Source organism: Polistes dominula, unplaced genomic scaffold (assembly GCF_049000335.1).
Source record: "Polistes dominula isolate Pdom_NZ unplaced genomic scaffold, Pdom_raw_medaka contig_79, whole genome shotgun sequence".
Taxonomy (NCBI): domain Eukaryota; kingdom Metazoa; phylum Arthropoda; class Insecta; order Hymenoptera; family Vespidae; genus Polistes; species Polistes dominula.
In genome coordinates, this window is record NW_028300916.1 from 153,811 (window position 1) to 174,880 (window position 21,070).

Sequence of the window (21,070 nt, forward strand, 5' to 3'; positions counted from 1 at the left end):
CGATAGTTTAATAAAAAATACATTTTAAAAATACATGTATTTGTACTGTCGATGGATAATTATTAAGCTTTCTGATAAAAAATGATATAGCGTTATGCTTTTACCTTGTTGACAGAAATAGATTCGAGTGGTGTTTGATAAATTATGTTAATATTACTTTATTTATACCTATTTCTAACACAGCGGATCATATATAGCAGAAAATTTATAATACTATTATAATAGCAGTATTACTTGTACAAAATGATACCAACAATTTCCTAATTGGTATATTTAGTATTAAAATCATAAATACTATTTTACGAATTGATGGAATTATTTTATATAGTGGGGTTTTAGGGAAGTCATAGAAAAGATTAAATATGTAAAGAAATAATTTTCATTATCTATTATTTGTTTGAATATTTTGTACAAACTTAACATGAGTATTAAATTATCAAAAATCATTTTATTTACTTGTTGTTACGGTTAATATTTATACGATAATAAGGAATCATATTTTGTAATAGTTATTTAAACAAGTTTAACATTTTGTTGTTCCTAAAATACAAAGTTTTTTACGTAATGTTCGTATGGCAAATAATTGTGAGGTACAATAGTATTCAACTCAAATGAGATTCTTTTTAATTAGGACTCACATTGTTATAAATGTACATTGGAATAATTAAAAAATTAAGCACCCTGATCATCTTATAAAGATGAAATCTATTCAAACTCATGATATTATGTATAATAGACTTTATCGTCATTTATATTAAGATATAGCAATTATTCTAAAATATCCATTTTAATAAGATCAATAATAATCTATTTCAAACGGTTTCGCATTCATTTTTTTGTTTAATTTTAATTATTATTTCAATTTATGTCTTACTATATCATCAATTATATATTATATAATATATATATATTTGTGCTATTTATTCGCTATTTATTTGCTATTTGTTTAATTCTATTTGATATTTTAATTCTTATATACATATGTTTGCTTATATAAGCTAACGGCTATGTACAATGTTGGTGACTCGCATTAATGGAGCACCATAAGGATACATTGATTTGATTTGAGAATTTATTGCCATTAAATGAGACAATTTGTCCATTGAGACAATCCTTCTATGAGTACTTATTTTCAAATTATTATTTGTGCATTTGCATAGAATGCATAATATAGATATACTTTTGTTATGTATATCATTTATAATACATTTCTATTCTAAATATATTTAAATAAATTGTAAAATAACTATCTTGAGGTAGACCTTGCAACACTATAAAGTAATAAAAACAAATACTATATATCTAGTCAACAGGAGATTTCTTTCACGCCACTTTTTACTCATGTTACAAATTTCTAACTAATCGAGTTGTTCGAAAACAATAAACTGCTCATTTTCTTAAAACGAGTATGTTCCCTAGTAACGAGAACAAATCGTCGGAATTAAGATAATGAATTAATCTTACAATGATTAACAAAAAAATGTTTAAGTCGAAGGCCGTGCACACTTAGTGCTACCTCCTTCGATTACTCGTATTTAATTAACGACAATTAATTAAAAGGAATTATCAGAAGAATTACAAGAAAAATAAAAATGCGAGGAGATGCATACAGATAGATAGATAGAGAGAGAGAGAGAGAGAGAGAGAAAGAGAGAGAAAAAATAGAAAAAGAGAAAATATAAAAGGAGAAAGAGAGAGCAATCACGCTTCATCTCAAGAAGAATCATTCTAAGATCATTTACCTCATGCTTAAGCTTTGATCGCTATTGCGCGATAGTTGTTTGTCAATAGCATATTCATTCTAAATTGATCATCATTAAAAAAAAGGAATAATAATAATAATAATAATAGATAATATAAAAGGAATAAGAAAGTTAAAAAAAAAAAAAAAAATTAGACACCCATTGGGGTTGGTTTCAAGTTAGCTACAGCGCTCATTCTTCTTACTGGTCCTGCGAATCTCTTTTCAATTTCTTCGAGCGACCTACCACGTGTTTCTGGTACCCATATATAAACGAAAATAACACCGAGCGCACAAATGATACCAAAGAACCAGAATGTTCCGTGTGCGCCGGTTAATTCTTTGAAGTCTTCATAAGTTTTCGTAACTACGAATGTACACGTCCAATTGAAGGCCGTGGCGATACTAGCTGCTGTACCACGAATTCTTGCTGGTAGAATTTCACCCATCATTAACCATGGGATTGGACCAAATCCTAATGAGAAACCGATCACGTAAATGATCATGCTCAGCAATGGTATCCATCCGAAATTGGATACGTCAATGTCACTTATTTTGACGTAGAAGTAGCAACCAAGAGTGAAAAGTGTTATGAACATAGATATCCCACTTGCATATAGAAGCATTTTTCTGCCAAGTTTATCGATCACCACTGCAGCGATGAAAGTTGATAAAAAGTTGACGATACCAACGATTATGGTCGAGATATTTTCATCGACTGTGCTACCGGCATCCTGTGTATAGAAAAAAAAAAAACGGAAATAAAGAAGAAAATTAGTTGTTAGGAAAAAAAACAAGTAATATAATAATACTAGGGACATATGATCGATTTAGATACGAACCTTGAAGATTTGAACGGTGTAAAAGATAACAGCGTTGATACCAGACATCTGTTGGAAAAACATCAGACCCAATGAAATCAAAATGGGTTTGATGTGGCTCGGTTTAAGTAATTCTGATAATCCATTTTGCATATCTTTCTCGCTTTCTACATGTAATTCTTCGATCATTGTCAATTCTTCGGTAATATCAACATCTTTACCGCGTAACCATTGGAGAGATTTACGTGCGCGTTTTGCTTTACCCTTTGAGATGTACCACCTTGGAGTTTCGGGAATTAAAAACATCAATATGAGGAATGGTATTGGAAAAATACTACCGAGCAACGCAAGATATCTCCAATTTAAATACATGCCAGCTATGAAACACGTTAGAATACCTAAAAGAACAATTCCAATAAATAAGTTTTGCAATTAAAAAATGAAATCAGAAGAAAAAAAACATGATAATGTTAATAACTTACCGGTGTTACCAAAGACCGTAGGCAATAAACCTAACGATCCACGAACTTCAGGTTGTATCGTTTCACCCAGATAAACTGGAAGTGATAGGGTAGTTATTCCTACGCAAAAACCGCAAATAGCACGTCCGGCAAGTATCATAGGAATATTTTGAGCTAAACCGATGAGAACCCAAGCTGACAAAAGAAAAAGAAAAAGGAAAATAGAATATTAATTATGCTTGAATATATTTAGTGTGGAAATAAACTGAATGTTGTTATTACGTGACAAATGTCGCGATAATTGACGTAACGCATTTACAAATACAATTTACATTATTGTACATGGATACAGTTAGAAAGAAAAACAAATCTTTACATTAATTACATTATTTCAAATTTTACACGATACGATGTTTGTTTTATCAAAGTGCCACATTTTTCAAATAATCCTAAGTATAAAGAGCATAAAAAGGGACAAATCGTGAGAAGGTATCAAGGTTTTTATCACGGAGTTTATAGATAAATAACTAATTAAGTTTTCATTGAAATATTTCATCAAGTAAACTAGATTATTAAAAAAGTAATACGACAATGACTATGTTTTGTAATCGTAAATCGAACGAAATGATTTAATTATCCGCGACAGTGTGCTGATATAAATATGTGCTCGTATAATATATGTGACGAATGTTTGTTCTTTTTAAACATCTTGTTTCAGAGAAAATGAATTCGTCAAAATAATATAAATATAATATATTATTTCCGGGTTTAGAATAGAAAAAAAGTAGAGAAAATCAATTGGAAATATTGTATTACCTACGATGAACGGCACGGCAGTTCCAAGAATAGTATTTCTTCTTCCTAAATATTCAATGAATGGACCACCGGCTATACCTCCGATAAGTGCACTCAGAGGCATGATCGATCCAATCCACATACCCTGTAAAATATCAATAATAAATATTGATTAGTTATATTCGTTTTTGATAATGACAAAATATTTGTCATGGTATTTGTCATGGTATTTGTCATGGTATTTGTCATGGTTTGTGCGTTAGATTTGTTTTCGTGCGATGTAAATAAAATAGTCACGTACGCACGTGAGATGACCAAGAGTATAGGATTCAATCATTATATCGTCCTTCGAATTTAAATGAAGCCGAAAGAAGAAGAGGGGTCAAGGAAGCAATCCCTTGAAATTATTTATTACGAGTCATTGCCATTCTTAATTGAATTCTTTTTTTATTTTTCTTTTTTTTTTTTTTTAATTAAAAAAGGAAACACACGACGATTTTGAAGCAAATTTGGATATTTCGATATTATTTATTATAACAAATTCTTATTGTTCAAATGAATACGCAAAATACAATTTGTAATGTTAACTCGCGGTGTCATTGTTCATTGCAAATAGTCATCATCATTGACTTTGGCGTGTCCATCGATTTGACCAATCCGGTTGGACATCAGTAAGGTTCAACATTCGTTCGACCAATCGAATTGTAATCAGGCCATCGCGCCCCTGACCACGCACCAATGACGCACTTAAGGTTAAATTTTTAATCATCTATTGACCTTTCTAATATTGAAGATTATACGTATTATACCTTTTGGAGTTGTCTATAAGGTTCTCCAAGCGTAACAAATCATTCGTCTATATATTGAGTTGACCAATAAGTAATATTGCTAATAAGTAATATCTCCAACAAAATACTTTGATAATGTATTATTTATTATAAATCAGTCAATCCAATATAATCGATGATATATATTGCTCGTAATCGTAATTCGTCAGTATCGAATTTAGAATGATTCCCGATTGCACCACACGCGTTTCCTTTCAAATAGATTGCTTAGGTATAAATCGATCAATTCCGTATCAGTAAACGCAAGTGTTGCTTACAACACTTAAACAAATTAGCAAATAGTATAGTTTTCATTTTATTAAGAGAAAATTTACGAATTTAATTACATTAATTTTTTCTTTTTTCTTTTTTTTCTTTTTTTCTTTTTTCTTTTTTTCTTTTTTTTCTTTTTCAATTTATTATCATATATTTATAGTCATATTAATTTCAGATTTTCGTTCAAGTTATTTTCCAAGATCCATTATTAGTATATTATCGTTAAAAAAAAAAAAAAAAATGTTGTAATCAGGGAAATACACTAAAACATTCGTGCCAGTGGTACGAATGCTATTCGACAACCTTGGAGTGTTGGACGTTTACGAAAGTAGGATAATGCTTAATGCAAGTTACATTTCAAAGAAATATATGTTATTAAAAAAGTCTTTATCGCAGCACGTACGTTTAGAAATGTTTTTCTTTTTTATATCAAGTGATATAAAAGAATAATTAAATGATCGTTCAATGTATATATTATAATACGTACGTATTGAGATAGATTGTTGATAATTGTAAAAAGAAAAGTACTCACCATTTGTTTGGTAACTTCAAAGTTTGTATCAGTTGCATTGCTTTGCATAGAAACAAGGGCTGGCGACGTATAGGAAGAGGCAAAACCCACAACGAGGGAACCCAATGAAAGTGTTAAGGCTGCCAATACCTTTAAAAACACAAATGAAATAATATTTATTTGACACATTGTATGTATTTTATTTTATACATCGACACGCACACGCACACGCACACGCACACACAGACACAAACAAAACACCAAGAAACACATTAGAAAGTAAATTGTTCATAATAGTTTGTAACTTGTAACAATTCTCGTGTATATAACTGAGGATTATAATCATCATTCATTTCCTATTGTCTCGTACCTGAGTAAAACATGCCTTAGGCGCTGGTTTGTTTCCCGGCACTTCTATATTGATATGAGTATCTGCTCGCATTAAAATTTTCATGATTACGGTTATTCAATTTCTCTTCCAGTTTTTCAATCGAAAAATGACAATAAGTCGATTTGTAAAAAAATTACACTCGTATTTTCTTATTTACAATTGTAATAATAGTAATAGTAATAATAATAATAATAATAATAATAATAATATTGAAAAGAAAAGAAAAGTTAAAAATGAAGACACTTGAAACGAAATGAAAATTTGTTAAAGTTTGTCGGTGATGGAAAAAAATCAAGTTACTACTACTATGTGTCAACGGTATAATATAAGCTATTGACACTCATGGATCGCCGGGTGGTTCTCCTCGTTTATATAGAGGCAAAATGCTCTCATGGGGGGGCAACTCATCCCTTCTCTTTTACAATAAGTCACTGCAAGGTCTGTCGCGTTCCGTTCGCGATGTTTAACAAGTTAGACGTAAGTATAAGTATATATTTGTTAAAATTAACTCGATTCACGATTTATACAATCACTTTCATTTGAATCGTCCTTTAACGTGTATAGGATCATCATCATTTTTTTCTTCTTCTTCTTTTGACATTTATTTATAGCAATATAGCTGTAATAGTAGTCATTCTTTCAATTCAATTTTACCGACAGCCACTAACTTTCATATACGCAAATAAGTAAGTTAACTAGTTTTTTACGTGGAATAATTCAATGATTATATTATTTCGAAAACAAGGATAAGGTTATTTCCTTCGAATTTGATTACTTTCGCTTTCAATTTTTATACCGTCCGTCCTGTTTCTACCGATCACTGTTACATAATTATTTAATAAAATCATTTCTATTCGGATTTTGTTAAATCGCGATACGATACACGAAATTATCTATAAGATTTATTATCACTTTTTTTTATCAATTGATTCGTTCAATCGTTGTCGATTTTTTAAGTAAAAAAAGAAACGATTACTGATTTGACATGTGCATGGCATATTGAAAAAAGACATCTTGAAAATTATCATCATCATATTGTTGAAGCAAGGTCAGCAGCGGTAACAACACGAGGTGGTATTACGAACGACGAGACAGTGCTTCTTCTTTTTTTTTTTTTTTTTTTCAAATTTTCATTGTATCATCTAGTTATTACAAGAATAGACATATAACAAGTGTGCAAAAGTACACTAACGGAATAATTCTAATTAAGTGATTAAAATAGATGAATGTTAAAAACATGTTCACACTTCTTTTTTCTTCTTTTTTTATAATTATTTTATCGTTCTTTCTATTTAATAGCACACTTTTATTATCCGTCATACGTTAGATAGAATACGAAAGAAATGATGATAAGAAAAAGAAAAAAAGAAAGATAGTTTGTTTATTTATTTATTAATTGTTTATCTCGTAAGTTCGTAAGTATTGTTCTATGAACTTTAGTGTTTGCAACAACCTCGTGTGTCGGTCTATCTATGCAAGAAGTTGAATAAGTAAATGAAAAAATGGATCAAGGATTGCGACCATCCTTGAAACTTTAACGTTGAATAGTACAAGATCGCTAAAGGATTAATGGGATATTATTTCAAAGACAACAAACATGCCGCGAAAATTATGGAAACGATTACGTTCTTGGTACAATTTGCAAATGTTTTTATTATTTTCTTTTCTTTTTTTTTTTTTTTTATATCGAATAAGCATTAGGAAATAAGTAGGAAATTCCTGACTCTTTAGAGACGTAACGATACGCGGGTATGTATCATTCATTGGCGGACCACGTTAACGTTCGTACTACTTCATCTTATTTGATTTTCCTCTTCGTATTTAATTCCTATCAAACTATCTATGTATCTTTCTAATTTTCTATAATTTTGCCTTTTTATGTTTGCTCAGTTATATATAGAATGAAAATTAATAGAAAAAAATGCCAACATTTGTAATATTTTTACTTCGAACAGCGCTGAAGAAAAATATCGTATGGCTTACAATGTTTGTCTAAATCTTAAAAAAGTACGTTTTGTTTTATTTACTTATTGAGAGTTTAAAATTTGTGTATATCATAAATCTTTAAGAGATTACATAGCTTTAATAATTAGAAATAATTTTGTTCAATACTGTTTGAGAGAGAGAGAGAGAGAGAGAGAGAGAGAGAGAGAGAGAGAGAGAGAGAGAGCCACTCATCTCGCAACGAGATACGAAGAACACATGTATACATATACGTCATCGAAATATTGACGATCAAATACGAATATCATATCAAGCATCATAATTCATAAGCGTTTAATATACGTCAGCACCAAAGACATTAATTCATAAGTGCACCGGCGCAGAAAGGTTAATAGTACATTAATCAGTAAACCGTTATCAATATTTTAATTTTAAATACACACGTATTTTCTCCTTAGTTATATATCGTTATATCTTTAACAACAACAAAAAATGAATTTATAATATTTCTCAAAATTGAAATTCGTGTATATGGTAAAAATATGATATACATAAAAAGATACTTTATGCGAAAGTTTCTTCTAACGAGAAAGCTTTATCTTCATTAAATAAAATCCTATTATAAAACTTAATAGTTTGATTTTTTTCACTTTTTATTCACTTTATAACGAACAAATTCTTAAGTAATATCAAGTAAATATATTATTAGGGGCTTTTATTTATTTTTTCCTTTTTAAAGAAAACGTTCAATTTTATTCATCCTTTTGATAATTTTATTATTTTTTTTTTTTTTTAGACGAGGTTAAACTTACACGTTTGTTATCATCTGAAGGAACATTAGCTAATCGAAGTAATAGTATGACTAATCATAAATATTATTATTTCTTTTTTTCATGATAAAAAAATATTTAAAAACAAAAGAAAAAAGAACATCACATTATTAGAATAATGAAAAATTGAAACAACATTAACTCTTTGGGGCACGGTGGAATTAAAAGTGTCCCGCCTTTTTGATACACCGTAATGCACGGTGGGACATTTTTAGTCCCACCTCGAAATATTATTGCAATAGCTACACACATGCTCATAAGTTTATATTTCGTCTTATTTACGTAAAGCAATTGGTTATTAACTCTTTTTTTTAAATGTTTTTACATTATGTAATATCTTTATTAATAAAAAATATACCAATTTAGTTTCATTTAAAACGTAATCAAATTTCTATGAAACATAGGGCTATTTTATTATTTGAAATTCTATGCCGCAAAGAGTTAACAGTTCTATTCATTTGGTCAGTATTTTTTTGCATGATAAATGATCAGTATATATAGATATTTATTTACTTGATATTACAATTAATTAGTTTTTATAATAAGGAAATCTTACCTGTCTGATAAATCGTTTCGGTGATAAATCTTGATCCTTTTGAAATTGTGACGGGGGTAAACGTTCGACTTCCTGTGTCGTCGCATCTTTATCCTTCTCTTCCTGATTGATATTCATTAGTCCTCCTATCTTAGGCTGGTGAAGATCTTTGGCTATCAACGGATCTAATTGTTTGTAATCAACGTCGAGACCCTTGTCTAAAGGATCATAAATCCTTGAACCAGTAAGACTTTTTTGCGATTGTTGATTGTTAAAAAGTTGATGATTGTTTCTTAGATTTTCAACGTAATAATGATTGCTCGATACGCTGTTGCTACCGCTCGGCGACGACGGCGATTTTTTCTTCTCCACAAGAAGGGCTGTTTGGCTGTTGAAAGGGCTTGCGTTTGTTGCGAGGGTTGCGTTCGAAGCACAATCTAATGTTATCCCTGAACTTGTTGTTGAAGATCTTGCGATAGACGGGACTCTCGTATAATAATTTGGTAAAACACTTCGCTCCTGAAATATATCAAAGTACAATTTTATATTAATATTAAAATGATTAAAATGCGAATGATCTTTCCATAGATCTTTTTGCGGACTATTGTCCTTACAACCAAAGTATCTACAAGGATTACTAGAATTGTAGGTGTGTCAATTATTCTGAATGAAAGAATTATTATTATTTTGAACTATCGATGTAGTTGAAGCTGGAAAGAACTAGAAGAAATTGATCGAACTGGACGCTACTGGACTTGGACTCTTTCCTTCATTTTGTGATAAACTCTCACGATTAAAAGTTTATATGATGTAAACAGATTTATATATATATATAAAAAAAAAAAAAAAAAAAAAAATAATAATAATAATGTCTAATGACAACGTGACAATCAATGAAAACATGCCCTTCTTTTATATACACTTCTTTTACGACACTACCCTAAATAGAAGATTGTTTAAAAGATTTTTCTTTGTATTTTTTGTCTTTTTGAATGATTAACAACTTTTGCACTAAAATCTAAACATAATACTTGACAATAATTTAACAATAAGGAATCATATGATGAAGTATTTACCTTTGTGTACCTTTCTAACGAGAGATTTCAAAACACTTTTCAATAAAACCTTTTTTTCTCTTTTAATGGTTCACTGTTTTTGTACTAATGAATTTTGTATTAAATCGTTAGATATTCGTTTTTATTACACGACGAGGGAACTTTGAAGAAAGAATGACTTACACTGAGGGGTTGGATGGTCAATGTTTCGGTATTTATATACTACAGCTTTATCAAGAATTCTATTGTAAAGGAGGGAAAAAAGATACAAAATGAAATAGAAAAAGAAAGAAAAATAAATAAAAACAAAGTGGGGGGCAAAGATTCATGTCCACTATCAACTACTAACAAGCAATGACGAAAGCAAATAAGCAAAGAATAAATGCTTACTTTTTGATATTAGATGACTTTTAGCCCGGCTATTGATAACCTTTCAATGAACTTTGTACCTAAACTTTGAATCTTATACTTTCGCAAATTGTTTGTTCTCGTATTTTCGGTTTCTTATACGAAACGGTCTATATGGGCTATTAATTTATGAAAATTAATTTATGAAAATTCTTCTTCACCCTTTTAATATTCCCTTAAACTTTGAAGAATAAACTTGAAAAGAAAACTAACAATAAGTGATATTTTCAAATAACATTTGAATATAACAAAATTTGTGAAAAAAATCTTTTTATCCGTTACCCCCAAAGAAAAAAAAAAGAAAAAAGAAAAAAATGAAAAAAAAAAAAGAAATTAGGTTACAGAGACTTAATCACGCTGAGAGGAGCAAAGTGATCACGTGGATAACACATTGCCATAATTGTGTTTATTTCTTGGTAGATTTCTTGAAAGTAATAAGATATAGATGTCAATATGGCTGCTCTTTTATATCGGCCCATTTTTTACTCATTCGAAGCTATCAAATATACTATGTATTACGACAATAACGAGTCTTTTTTTTCTTCTTTTATTTTGGAAAGATGATAATTTCATTCTTGTATGATATATTTATAGAACGTTTATGATCAAATAAACGTCTATTGCATAGACGAAGAAAGAAAAAGACAAAAAAAGGAAAAAATAATCTTTCTTATATAAACCTAATCGTTTATTTCAAAACTATGTCGCATAAATTATTTATTATAATTATCATTTGTAATAATAATTGACATCATTAAACGCTATTTTATCGTCGTGAAATTTATATAATTTTTTGTTCTCGCTTTTCCTACTGCTTCAAAATTAATTGAAAGCGACAAATGAGATAAAAATATTTCTATCCATTGGAAATATTTATTCAATGATTCACGGTTGCATTTGAAATGATAATATAAAGATTCAATCATATAATTGTCTAACGAATAGTTCATTAAATGATTTTATAGAATTATTTCAAATGAAGTGTCTTTTTTATTTGGTGTTTACATTTTGAAACATTCGCATAGCAGATAAAAAGAAAAACTACATACATGTAAACATCTGTGCGCAATGATTCGAAATACATTTTTATTTGCCATCTTAATATTCATAAAATAATATATTGAAAAAGTATAAAGACGCGTCTTTATACCACGCAGTGATTCGAAAATGTGAATGTACAAAAAGAAATTAATCGTTCCGATAATATATCACGTAAAAATATACTCATCGATCTTATGTTTATTCATATTTTGTTGATTATCGTACACGCGTAAGTACGATGTAACTAATTAAAGAAGGAGAGACGATTTCTTATGTTTGATCATTTGTCGTGAAGCTTGAGCTACCACCTTGATTGCTCTTTTCAGTAATAATAGCTATATCAATCTTTGATGTCAATGGTGATGATGGTGATGGTAGTAGTAGTAGTGTTATCTAAATAGCGTCGTCGTTTCATTTTTGCATATTAATTATGTGTCTGTCTGTCTAGAAATTGATTGAAACAGTAGACGCGATAAATATTAAATTTTTGGATAAATTACGTCTTTTATCGTAGAATGCATCCAAATTTTCGTTCGAAGGTCGAATTAATGGGGTGATAATCAATGGATAATTGATTACTTATTACATCGTCATTTCAAACTAAACATTGACAAATATTGCGTCAGATCTATACCAGTTATTATTAATATCAAAACCTTCATGTGTTTGCGTTGTCTTTATTTTTATTCTACAGTAGTAGGAATTTGCAAAAAAAATGACCAATTTTTTCTTATAAATGCAATTATATATATATTAATGTCTTATGACAAAGTAATGTTTGAATGGGGGAAAATATACTAGCATTAATAGTATTAATGTATTTATAATACTATATTTCATAGGAGACTTTCTAAATAAATACCAAACTTGTTAGACAAGTTAAAGAGTCAAGGTAATATCTGTGCTTATCTTGGTTATAAAATCTGTAAATAATACAACTACTTTCATGTCGCGATATATAATTGATATATATATTTATTTAAATATTTCTTAACGAACAATAACGTCCGTTATTATGTAAGAAAAAAGAGAAAAAAGAGAAAAAAGAGAAAAAAGAGAAAAAAGAGAAAAAAGGAGAAAAAACAAGTAATTAATTATATTACACTGTAGTGAGAATCACGCAGAAAAGTGTTGTAATAAATCAGATTACCAGCTACCCTGTTCTTAGTCCATTAACGATTCATTATAGAATAGTCTATAATTGGAGTTTTACGTTAAAGAAATAAACAAGATTCATAGTTTTCCTATCTTTGTCATTAGATTTATGATAGATCTTTTCTGAGTGTTCATTATACAAATGAAAAGGCAGCAGACGACTGTAAGCCCCTGAAAACGATCTTGTAACGGTTTTAACTCTTCATGTTTCATGTTCTTTGGCACGCGTTAACCAAGCACATTACCACGCACATAACCACGTGCTACGTGGTGGCATGATACTTTATGCTAATATGATATTTCCCTCTCTCTCTCTCTCTCTATCTCTTTCTAAATTTGATATCTTTGTTTTATCAAAAGCTGAAGGTTTTATCTATGTTCATAGATAAATCGTTCATTCAGCATATTTTTTTTATTTCTCTCATTTATTTTTAAGCCTAAGAGTATAATCTTACTAATTTAATATAAACTTTTAGAAATATTTATATAATTCGAAACACCCGAAAAGAATAATTCAATTCTACAGAGTTGAAAAGTATTTCAATTTATTTGGATAAAGAACTTTTGACAAGAAATGACGTTACATTGAAATGATTTATATTTGATTTATGTTTGATTTACGTGCGTGTTTAAACTTTAATTAATTTATATTTACTTATATTTCTAAATATAGAATCAGAATATCGAAAATATCTGAAACAAATTTGAGCAAATGGTTGATAGAAATAAAACGTCCAATTATAATTCGCGACGTATATATCAACACATATGTATTTACGTATGTTACAATTATGTACATACAAGTGTTATTAAAAAATGTAGACGGATTGAGATTATCAAATATGAATTAATTTTAAACGTGCTACTGTGGTAATATTCTTAAGGGGGTATTCTGATCTAGAGGCATGAATTTTAGGTACTTTTTCAAGTGTAATAACAAAAAGACAAATAATATTTTTACTATCTATAATGTTACAAGATATTCATTAATATTTCGAGAATACATGAAAAAAAAAAATAGTGAAAAAATTCAATTTTGAAAAAGATATAGGCTGATGAAGTGGGGGTCCCAAATAAACAGCGGGCGACAAATATCAAGATTGCAGCTCTTCTGATAATTCGAAATAAAAAATTAAAACGGATTATTAATTTAGAATAGTGCCGCTATCGTTCGAACTAAAAGAATTGAAAAAAGTTTGTTTTTTTTTGGCTAAATTACAGTTGTTTGAAAAAAAAATACATTATTTTTACCACTTTTTTTACTTTTCCAAATTTTTTAAAAATAGTAAAAATTGAAAATTTTGTAAGATTTTAATTTGCACGATAGAGTAATGCATAGAGAAGACTGTCACCAAATTTCAAGCAAATCGGTTTAGTAGAACTTGAGATATCTTGACATTTGTGAAAAAAGAAAACAGTTTCGAGAAAAACGCGTTCAAAGTTTCGTGTAATAAGGGTTGGATATAGAATGCCGCGTCACTAAAACAGCTATATCTCCGAAAATAAATTGAATTTTGAAAAATCCTCTTGAGGACACATTCTTAAAAGGTTAAACTTTGAAAATATAAAAAAAAAATCGATTTTGTCAAATTTCTAGACCAGAATACCCCCTTAAATAAAAAAAAAATAAAAAAAAAAGAGAAAGAAAATTATTGGCATGCAGGAATACGACGAACTACTATCGATGCATACAATTTGTAATTTAGCGATTTCATTCTAATTAGTTTGAATTTTGTAAGCATGCAAGCTTATTATCAAACTCGACATACTCCGAGTGCAATTTTGTCTTTTTTCTTCCCTTCCGTAGAAACGGAATTTGTCAGGAATTTGTAATGAATGTAACAAAAAATTGTTGACACGACATCTCGCGTGTTGTTTCGTAGCAAGGCAAGTGACGATAGATGACGATGACGACGACGATGATGATGATGATGATATAATTGGTTTTTTCTTAACAAGCCAAGGTTCCATCGAGCTAAATCATTTGAAAAAAGGAAAAGCACGACAAGACTACGATTGTTCTAAAATGGTTCTAAAATGGTTCTAAAATGGTTCTACAATAGTTATATTTTGATCATAGATAGAGAAAGAGAGGAATTTTCTTGATAAATAAGTTTGATCTTTTGAATGTTTTCAACGATAAATGAAATGTTGCCTTTTTTATATTATTATTGATATTATTATGACAGCAGAACAATGAACTAGTCGAATGATCAGTATGCGTTTAAGAAGCGGGCTAAATTTGATTTAGACATTAGAGCAACATTAGTGACGTACCAGCGACGTAGATGCTTGTGGCCCTTGAAGCATTTTAGCGCTGCGTCCATGACAGTCAACAACGTAGTCATGAGTTGGTTGCACTGACTTCATCTTCGAGAGAGTATAATTGTTTTTTCTTTTTTCTAATTATTCTAATATTGTCGTTATTTGTCGTTAAGATGATTGAAATGATTTTCAGGATATAGACGAAAAATCCTATCTGTGTCTAACAGTTGTCGCGATCTAACTGATAAAGATTGCGTTTGAAAATTTCACACAAGTCGAATATCTACAAACGCTACTTAGTCTCCTGTTCTCTTCTTACTCTATGTATTTGGAATATCGAAAATTGCAGCCATTTATGATCCCTCGTTAGTTGACTAATCATCAAACAAAAAGACTTAATACCCGTTTTGTTTGTATACTCAATCTTTAACGAAACGAACAATATGTCTACCAATGCACCACCGGTCTTTGATTTATTATGTTGAAGAAGCATAATAACTCGTCTAAGAGTGTATGTATTCAACGATAAGTTTCATTCTCGGGGAAACAACGTGTTTAAAAGGAAAAAGAAAAAGAAAAAAGATCAGATAACTTCTTAACCTATTGTACATCGCTTTTCTGTTCTTTTCCCTGTTCCCCCTATTTTTCTTTTCTTTCCAAACCGGTATAGTGCAGATCTAGCTAGAAATGTTTGTGCTTAATTCTGAATTTTGAAAACGTTCAAAGTAAAATATGAACGATTAATATGTCCATTTTCCCCGCCTTAACGCTAGGCAACCCATCGTACAAGCGCGTGAATGCATGCAACCAGCTTTTAAAACACAATGCGACATTGCAATGATCTATAATGATAACACAATCACAGTGTACTTGTGATTTAATCTAACAATAAGAAGAACAAAATATCTTCGTTAATGAATTTTCTTGTAATACGTGATAAGGAAATATACATTATAAGAGATAAGAAAAACGATTTGACAATAACGTGATCTATCAAGATATGCTAATCGTAAATCGATATAAGGTACATAAATACAAAAATAAGCGTATGAAGCTTGAAAAAACGATCACTTTGAACAGATTAAAAGAAAGCAAATAGATTTATAATTAATGAAAATATTAATGCGATAGATGATGATAATGATTGGTGCTTTCGAATTCGTCAATTTCATTCTGGTTTTTTTTTTTTTTTTTTTTTTTTTTTTTTTTTTGTCAACTACCTACCGTTGTTAGAGAAAAATTAAATAAAAATAGTAGTAGACATAAAATAAGTGGAAATAGGTCCGAAGAAGATATATCGATAAAGCTAATGGATAACAGTCACACAACAATGTTTATTGCATTTTTCTTTTGTGTTACATGTATGTATGTGTTGACTTATTTTTTTTTCTTTTTTTTTTTTTAAAGGAAAACAAAATGAAAAAATAATGAAACATAATGATTTTGCGAACGACGACGAGTCTGCCGCAGACAGTCTCCTGTAAGGATTATTCAAACTTCGAAATTGAATTATTGACACATTTACGATTAAAGGACGTTTGCTGTAATTCACCTGTAAACATTTGATATTTTTGTTCTTTTTAAATTAAGATTATAATATTTCTTACATTTTCTATAAATCGTAGTTATACATGTAAGCCGAATTAATTGAACTATCAAAAAAGAAGTTTGTTTTTTCAACAACAATAGAAAAATCGACAAAATACAGGATCAAAAGACAACAAAGTACGGAACTGATTCGATGAATTTCTTTTCTTTTCTTTTTTTTTTTTTCGAACAAATTTCATACAATATTATCTTCTTTTTCCCATACACCTGCTAAACCACCTGCTAATCAAAGAAAGATTATTACGATCTTGGAAAAATTGTATATACAAACGAAACGAATTTTGTGTTAAGTCAACGTAACTAGAAAATATGATAATTACAAATACGAGTATATTATAAGAAGAAATAGAAGGAAGAAAAGAAGAGAAAGATAAGAAAACGATAAGAAAACGATAAGAAAACGGAAGAACAACATTTCTACGTGGTCAAATTTTCGCGGGGTTTTAACGCGCTCTTGTTAGTTTTGAAAATGCCGCTAGAGGTCATTGGAAGGAGAAAAAGTGGAAAAAAAAATGAAAAAAGAGGGAAAGAGATAGAAGTTGGAAGGTCTTTGTCGGCGCGAGAACAAATAGAGCGGGCTTTTCGTTCTAGTGCGCGCATGCGCATAATTTATATCTATCGAAAATAATCGATATTTCTCATGCGCATACGTAGTCAAACATCGCGTATTTATCTATTCCTATAATATATATGCTCTGTGTGAAATAAGCTTGAGAGAGTTATTGAAAAATAACGGGAATGAATAAAAAAATAGGAAGAACAAAATACACGTCCAAAATACACGTCCAAAATACAGATAAAATACACGAGAATGCATAATATCAAACATGCCGTATCGCGAATTTTAACAAGTGATAAACAAAAGAGAGAGAGAAAAAAAAAGAAAATAAATTCTTCGTGAAAGGTAAAAATGAAATTTAGTTAGTAGAATGTGCGTCACGGGTTGTATAACAAACGCTCGGGATAGTTCGGCTTAATTCGTTTCAGAATCGCGTGTTTCTTTGATGTATTCGTAAAAATAGAATTTACGATAAATTAGCCGTACGATAGAAAACGTAGAGAGAGAGGAAACATATCAACGAGTCATTGCGTTTGAGTTTTTAATCATATTTCTTCGACGTTCTTATCGACGATAATACGAAAAGTCGTGGATAAAGATAACTCGTATATGACACTACACTATTATCATGTAATTACAAAAAGGTAATATTAGACTTCTAATATTGTTTGTTTGTTAAAAAACAAAAAAAAGGCGAAACCAATGAAAGTAAGATAAGAATAAGAACCAGCATGAAGGTTTTTCAAAGTAGAAAATGGTAATTAAGGAACGGATAAATTCGTAATAGAAATGAAAGGATGCACATTTTGGAGGATGCTGTATGAACATGAAACCACCACCGTTGGTTGCGTCTATGTTGCGTCGCGTCGCGTCGATGTGTCAGTGGCCGAGTATCGTGGAACTTTCCAGAGGTTTAGAGAGAGAAAGAAAAAAAAGAGAAACGAGGAACGAAGAAGGAGCGCTAGCGCCAGCCGTCAACAGATCAAGGATAAAGGAAGAAGGAGCAAAAGGAGACAAATGCCGGGAGTGTTGCATATAATACCGAAAATACAATATAAATCAAATAAATATGAAATTTTCAATGAATAATTGCAAGGGATGAACATAAGAAGTGAAGCATTGTGGATTAACAAAATGAAATGGAAAAATGTCAAAAGAAAAAACAAATAGAAGAAAAAAATAGAAATAAAAATAGAAATGAAAATAGAAATAAAAATAGAAAGGACATATCGTAGGGCTTACCTTCGTTTTTGCGAAGGGCACTAGGCACAGGGGCCATGGTTGCATGATCTGTCTCCTTTGCGTATTAGACGGCATCGTGTGTGTCCTGCTTTGTAATGCCGGTTCTTTCTTTTTCAAATATCAATCTGTTGCCTGGTACTTTTGCACCGCTGTTGTGGCCTACAATCAAGCCTAAGTACCGGTAAACGTCGTTGATAGTTGTCTTCTATTTTGTTCTTTTTCTTCTTGAAAATATTCGTTAAACACCTTTTTTTCTTGATATATATCCTGTCAAATAGCAGGTGCTACACGTACAAGTAAATATAAGTAGGGATTGGGGTAGTACGTGCGCAGAAACTGTCAGGATGCCTCTGTCGGCCCAGGATATAACTACTTCCGTCGATTATTTTATTCTCTCTCTCTCCCTCTCTCTCTCTCTCTCTCTCTCTCTTTGGTTCCAAACCTTGGCAAAACAGAGCGTGCGCGTTTTATTCAACACACGTGGCTCTGTTATGACAACAGAAAATAATCATTTATTGTAACTACTATCCCTGTAGCGGTAGCAGCTGTTTGATGTCTTTCTATCAAAGTGTCCACTTTCTTCTTAATTATATTGAAATGGTTGTCAAGTTTAATTGGTATAGCACCGTTCAACCCTTGTAACGCGATTTCAGGAACGTCTAAAGTCTAAATGACTCCTTGTAGCTCGTATACAGTGGTAGCTAGCTCTTTTTACCACCACCACCAGCACCACTAGAACCACCACCACTCTTCCTTCCTCTATATTTCACCTTTTGCGAGCAGCTGCGTTCTCTTGCTTTTCTTCTTCAATTTTTCTTTTATTTTTCACCGTCTTTAGGATTAATTTATTTATTGAAATTCTCATAAATGAGCATTTATGATTAATCGAATATATATGGTGTCGTACTTGTGGTCAAGGTAGTATCTATCGATGGTGAAATGATATACGCGTAGAGAGAGATGCACGTGTTAATACTCGTGGCTTTTTGGAAGGTTTGCTAATCAGATCGGGGGGTTTGTCTCTTTTATACAGACGCCGTTGCGGACGCAAGCACCGCCCACTTCTTTTCTCGGGGCGCGTTCCTGACCAAGCGCAGTGGGGATAGAACCAAGCCAGACGGCGACCCGACGTAGTCGGTGAATCGCGTCGTCAATTACCCGTGGATTGGAAACCGTCGTCTTGTGTCGATTAGATCTTCTTACAAATATTGCAAACATACATATATACATATGCAACATTTATAAGTAACGTTTGATCCCCGATCAAATTATTCTATCCAGTAAATTTGTCAATTATTCAAACGGTTACTATTTACAAAAAAGTTACATCACTAATTTCTATTATTTATATGATCATTCGTCGTTAAATATTACGGGTTTCTTATATATACAAATTTTGTATTTAACGGGTAAACGATTTTACGTGGGTATGCGCATGATACTCAAATTCCTGTCCTTTTTCCTGCCCTTTTTCCTGCCCTTTTTCTCGTCCTTCTTTATGTTCCTTTCATCCCCTCTCCTCATTCTATTGGAATTTCAATGTATTCGGCTGACTATTTTCTAGTCTAGACGTGACTGTAAAGAAATGTGCCCTTCGCTCGCAAGAAAAGGAAGAAGTAGATACGAATGAAAAAAAAGAAAAGAGTATTATATGATCGCGTGCTACGGTTGTTTTATCTAATCGTGATGCAACTCTATATCTATTTATCTATAAAGATATATTACATGAGACCTTTTTTTTTTTTTACCTCTCACACATATACAGCTTTACTAGAAACTTCTATCATTAAATAAGGATAAATGAATGAAGTCTTGTTCTTTCTTTTTTTGATTTTTTTTCCTTGATAAATCATCCTATGTTCATTCATATATTTTTTGTCTTTTTTTTTACTTCTCAAATAGGAAAACTTTATCAAATTCAAAGTCTGTCATCGAAGTCAACAAAATTACAAAATTGGAAATTTTCGTCGACGATAATTTAGGATTTTGTATCGAAATGATAACGGAGACAATTATTCCAGCGATACATCAAAGATAAGCTTAAAATTAATTAATTTAATATACATATATAGCCGTTCATTCGGCATATCGATTAACATCGCAAAACTCAATGTAGAAGGAAGAAAAATTGATGAAGTTACAATACACCGACATGTAATTCATATAATTCATATAATTTATTATTCGACGTTAATAAAATAATCTTTGTTAAATGAAAAAGAAAGACAAATCTAAATAATGGGTGAAAATTCCAAAAGTGAAATCAATCATTTTAGTTAGTTTTAATGACTCGATTAAAAAAAAGAGAAAAAAAGAGAAAAGAATAAAAGTCGTGTTAATCGTTATAGAATATGTGAACAGGTATATATGTATATATTAGCCGAAAAGCGTATCGCGCGATTATGAGAAGAGACAAGCAAATCAAAGCATTTGAACGGTGTGACGATAGTGTAGCAGCAATTCCTCGGATCTCCCATAGAAGGTTCGAGTCGTTCGACCTCGTTCGGCAACACACTCGTCCGTATACAGTCGTCAGACTTGTCTTTCTCTTTCTCCATCCTTTTTCTTCATTTTTCTTTTTCTCTCTAACACACAAACATACATA

The 21,070-nt window shown here is 30.6% G+C and overlaps 2 protein-coding genes across 5 annotated transcripts in view; one reads left to right on the plus strand and one right to left on the minus strand.

Annotated features, from left to right (window-relative positions):
• Nucleotides 1–21,070, plus strand: part of LOC107074338 (Regulator of cullins 2) — a 28,358-nt gene that overhangs the window by 623 nt on the left and 6,665 nt on the right. The window lies entirely within an intron of this gene.
• On the minus strand, nt 366–19,470 carry Tret1 (trehalose transporter 1). 4 transcript variants are annotated; one of them, XM_015335686.2, is made up of 8 exons: nt 18,466–19,470; nt 15,069–15,108; nt 9,154–9,651; nt 5,454–5,582; nt 3,840–3,963; nt 3,045–3,218; nt 2,584–2,960; nt 366–2,475 (listed from the first exon to the last, which is right to left on the minus strand). In XM_015335686.2, the coding sequence occupies exons 2-8, from the start codon at nt 15,099–15,101 to the stop codon at nt 1,894–1,896; spliced, it is 1,917 nt and encodes a 638-aa protein (XP_015191172.1). In that variant the 5' UTR covers nt 15,102–15,108; nt 18,466–19,470; the 3' UTR covers nt 366–1,893. The 4 variants fall into 4 exon arrangements, with proteins under 4 accessions (XP_015191172.1, XP_015191170.1, XP_015191171.1 ...); XM_015335684.2 differs by having other exon boundaries at nt 15,069–15,161; XM_015335685.2 differs by lacking the exon at nt 15,069–15,108.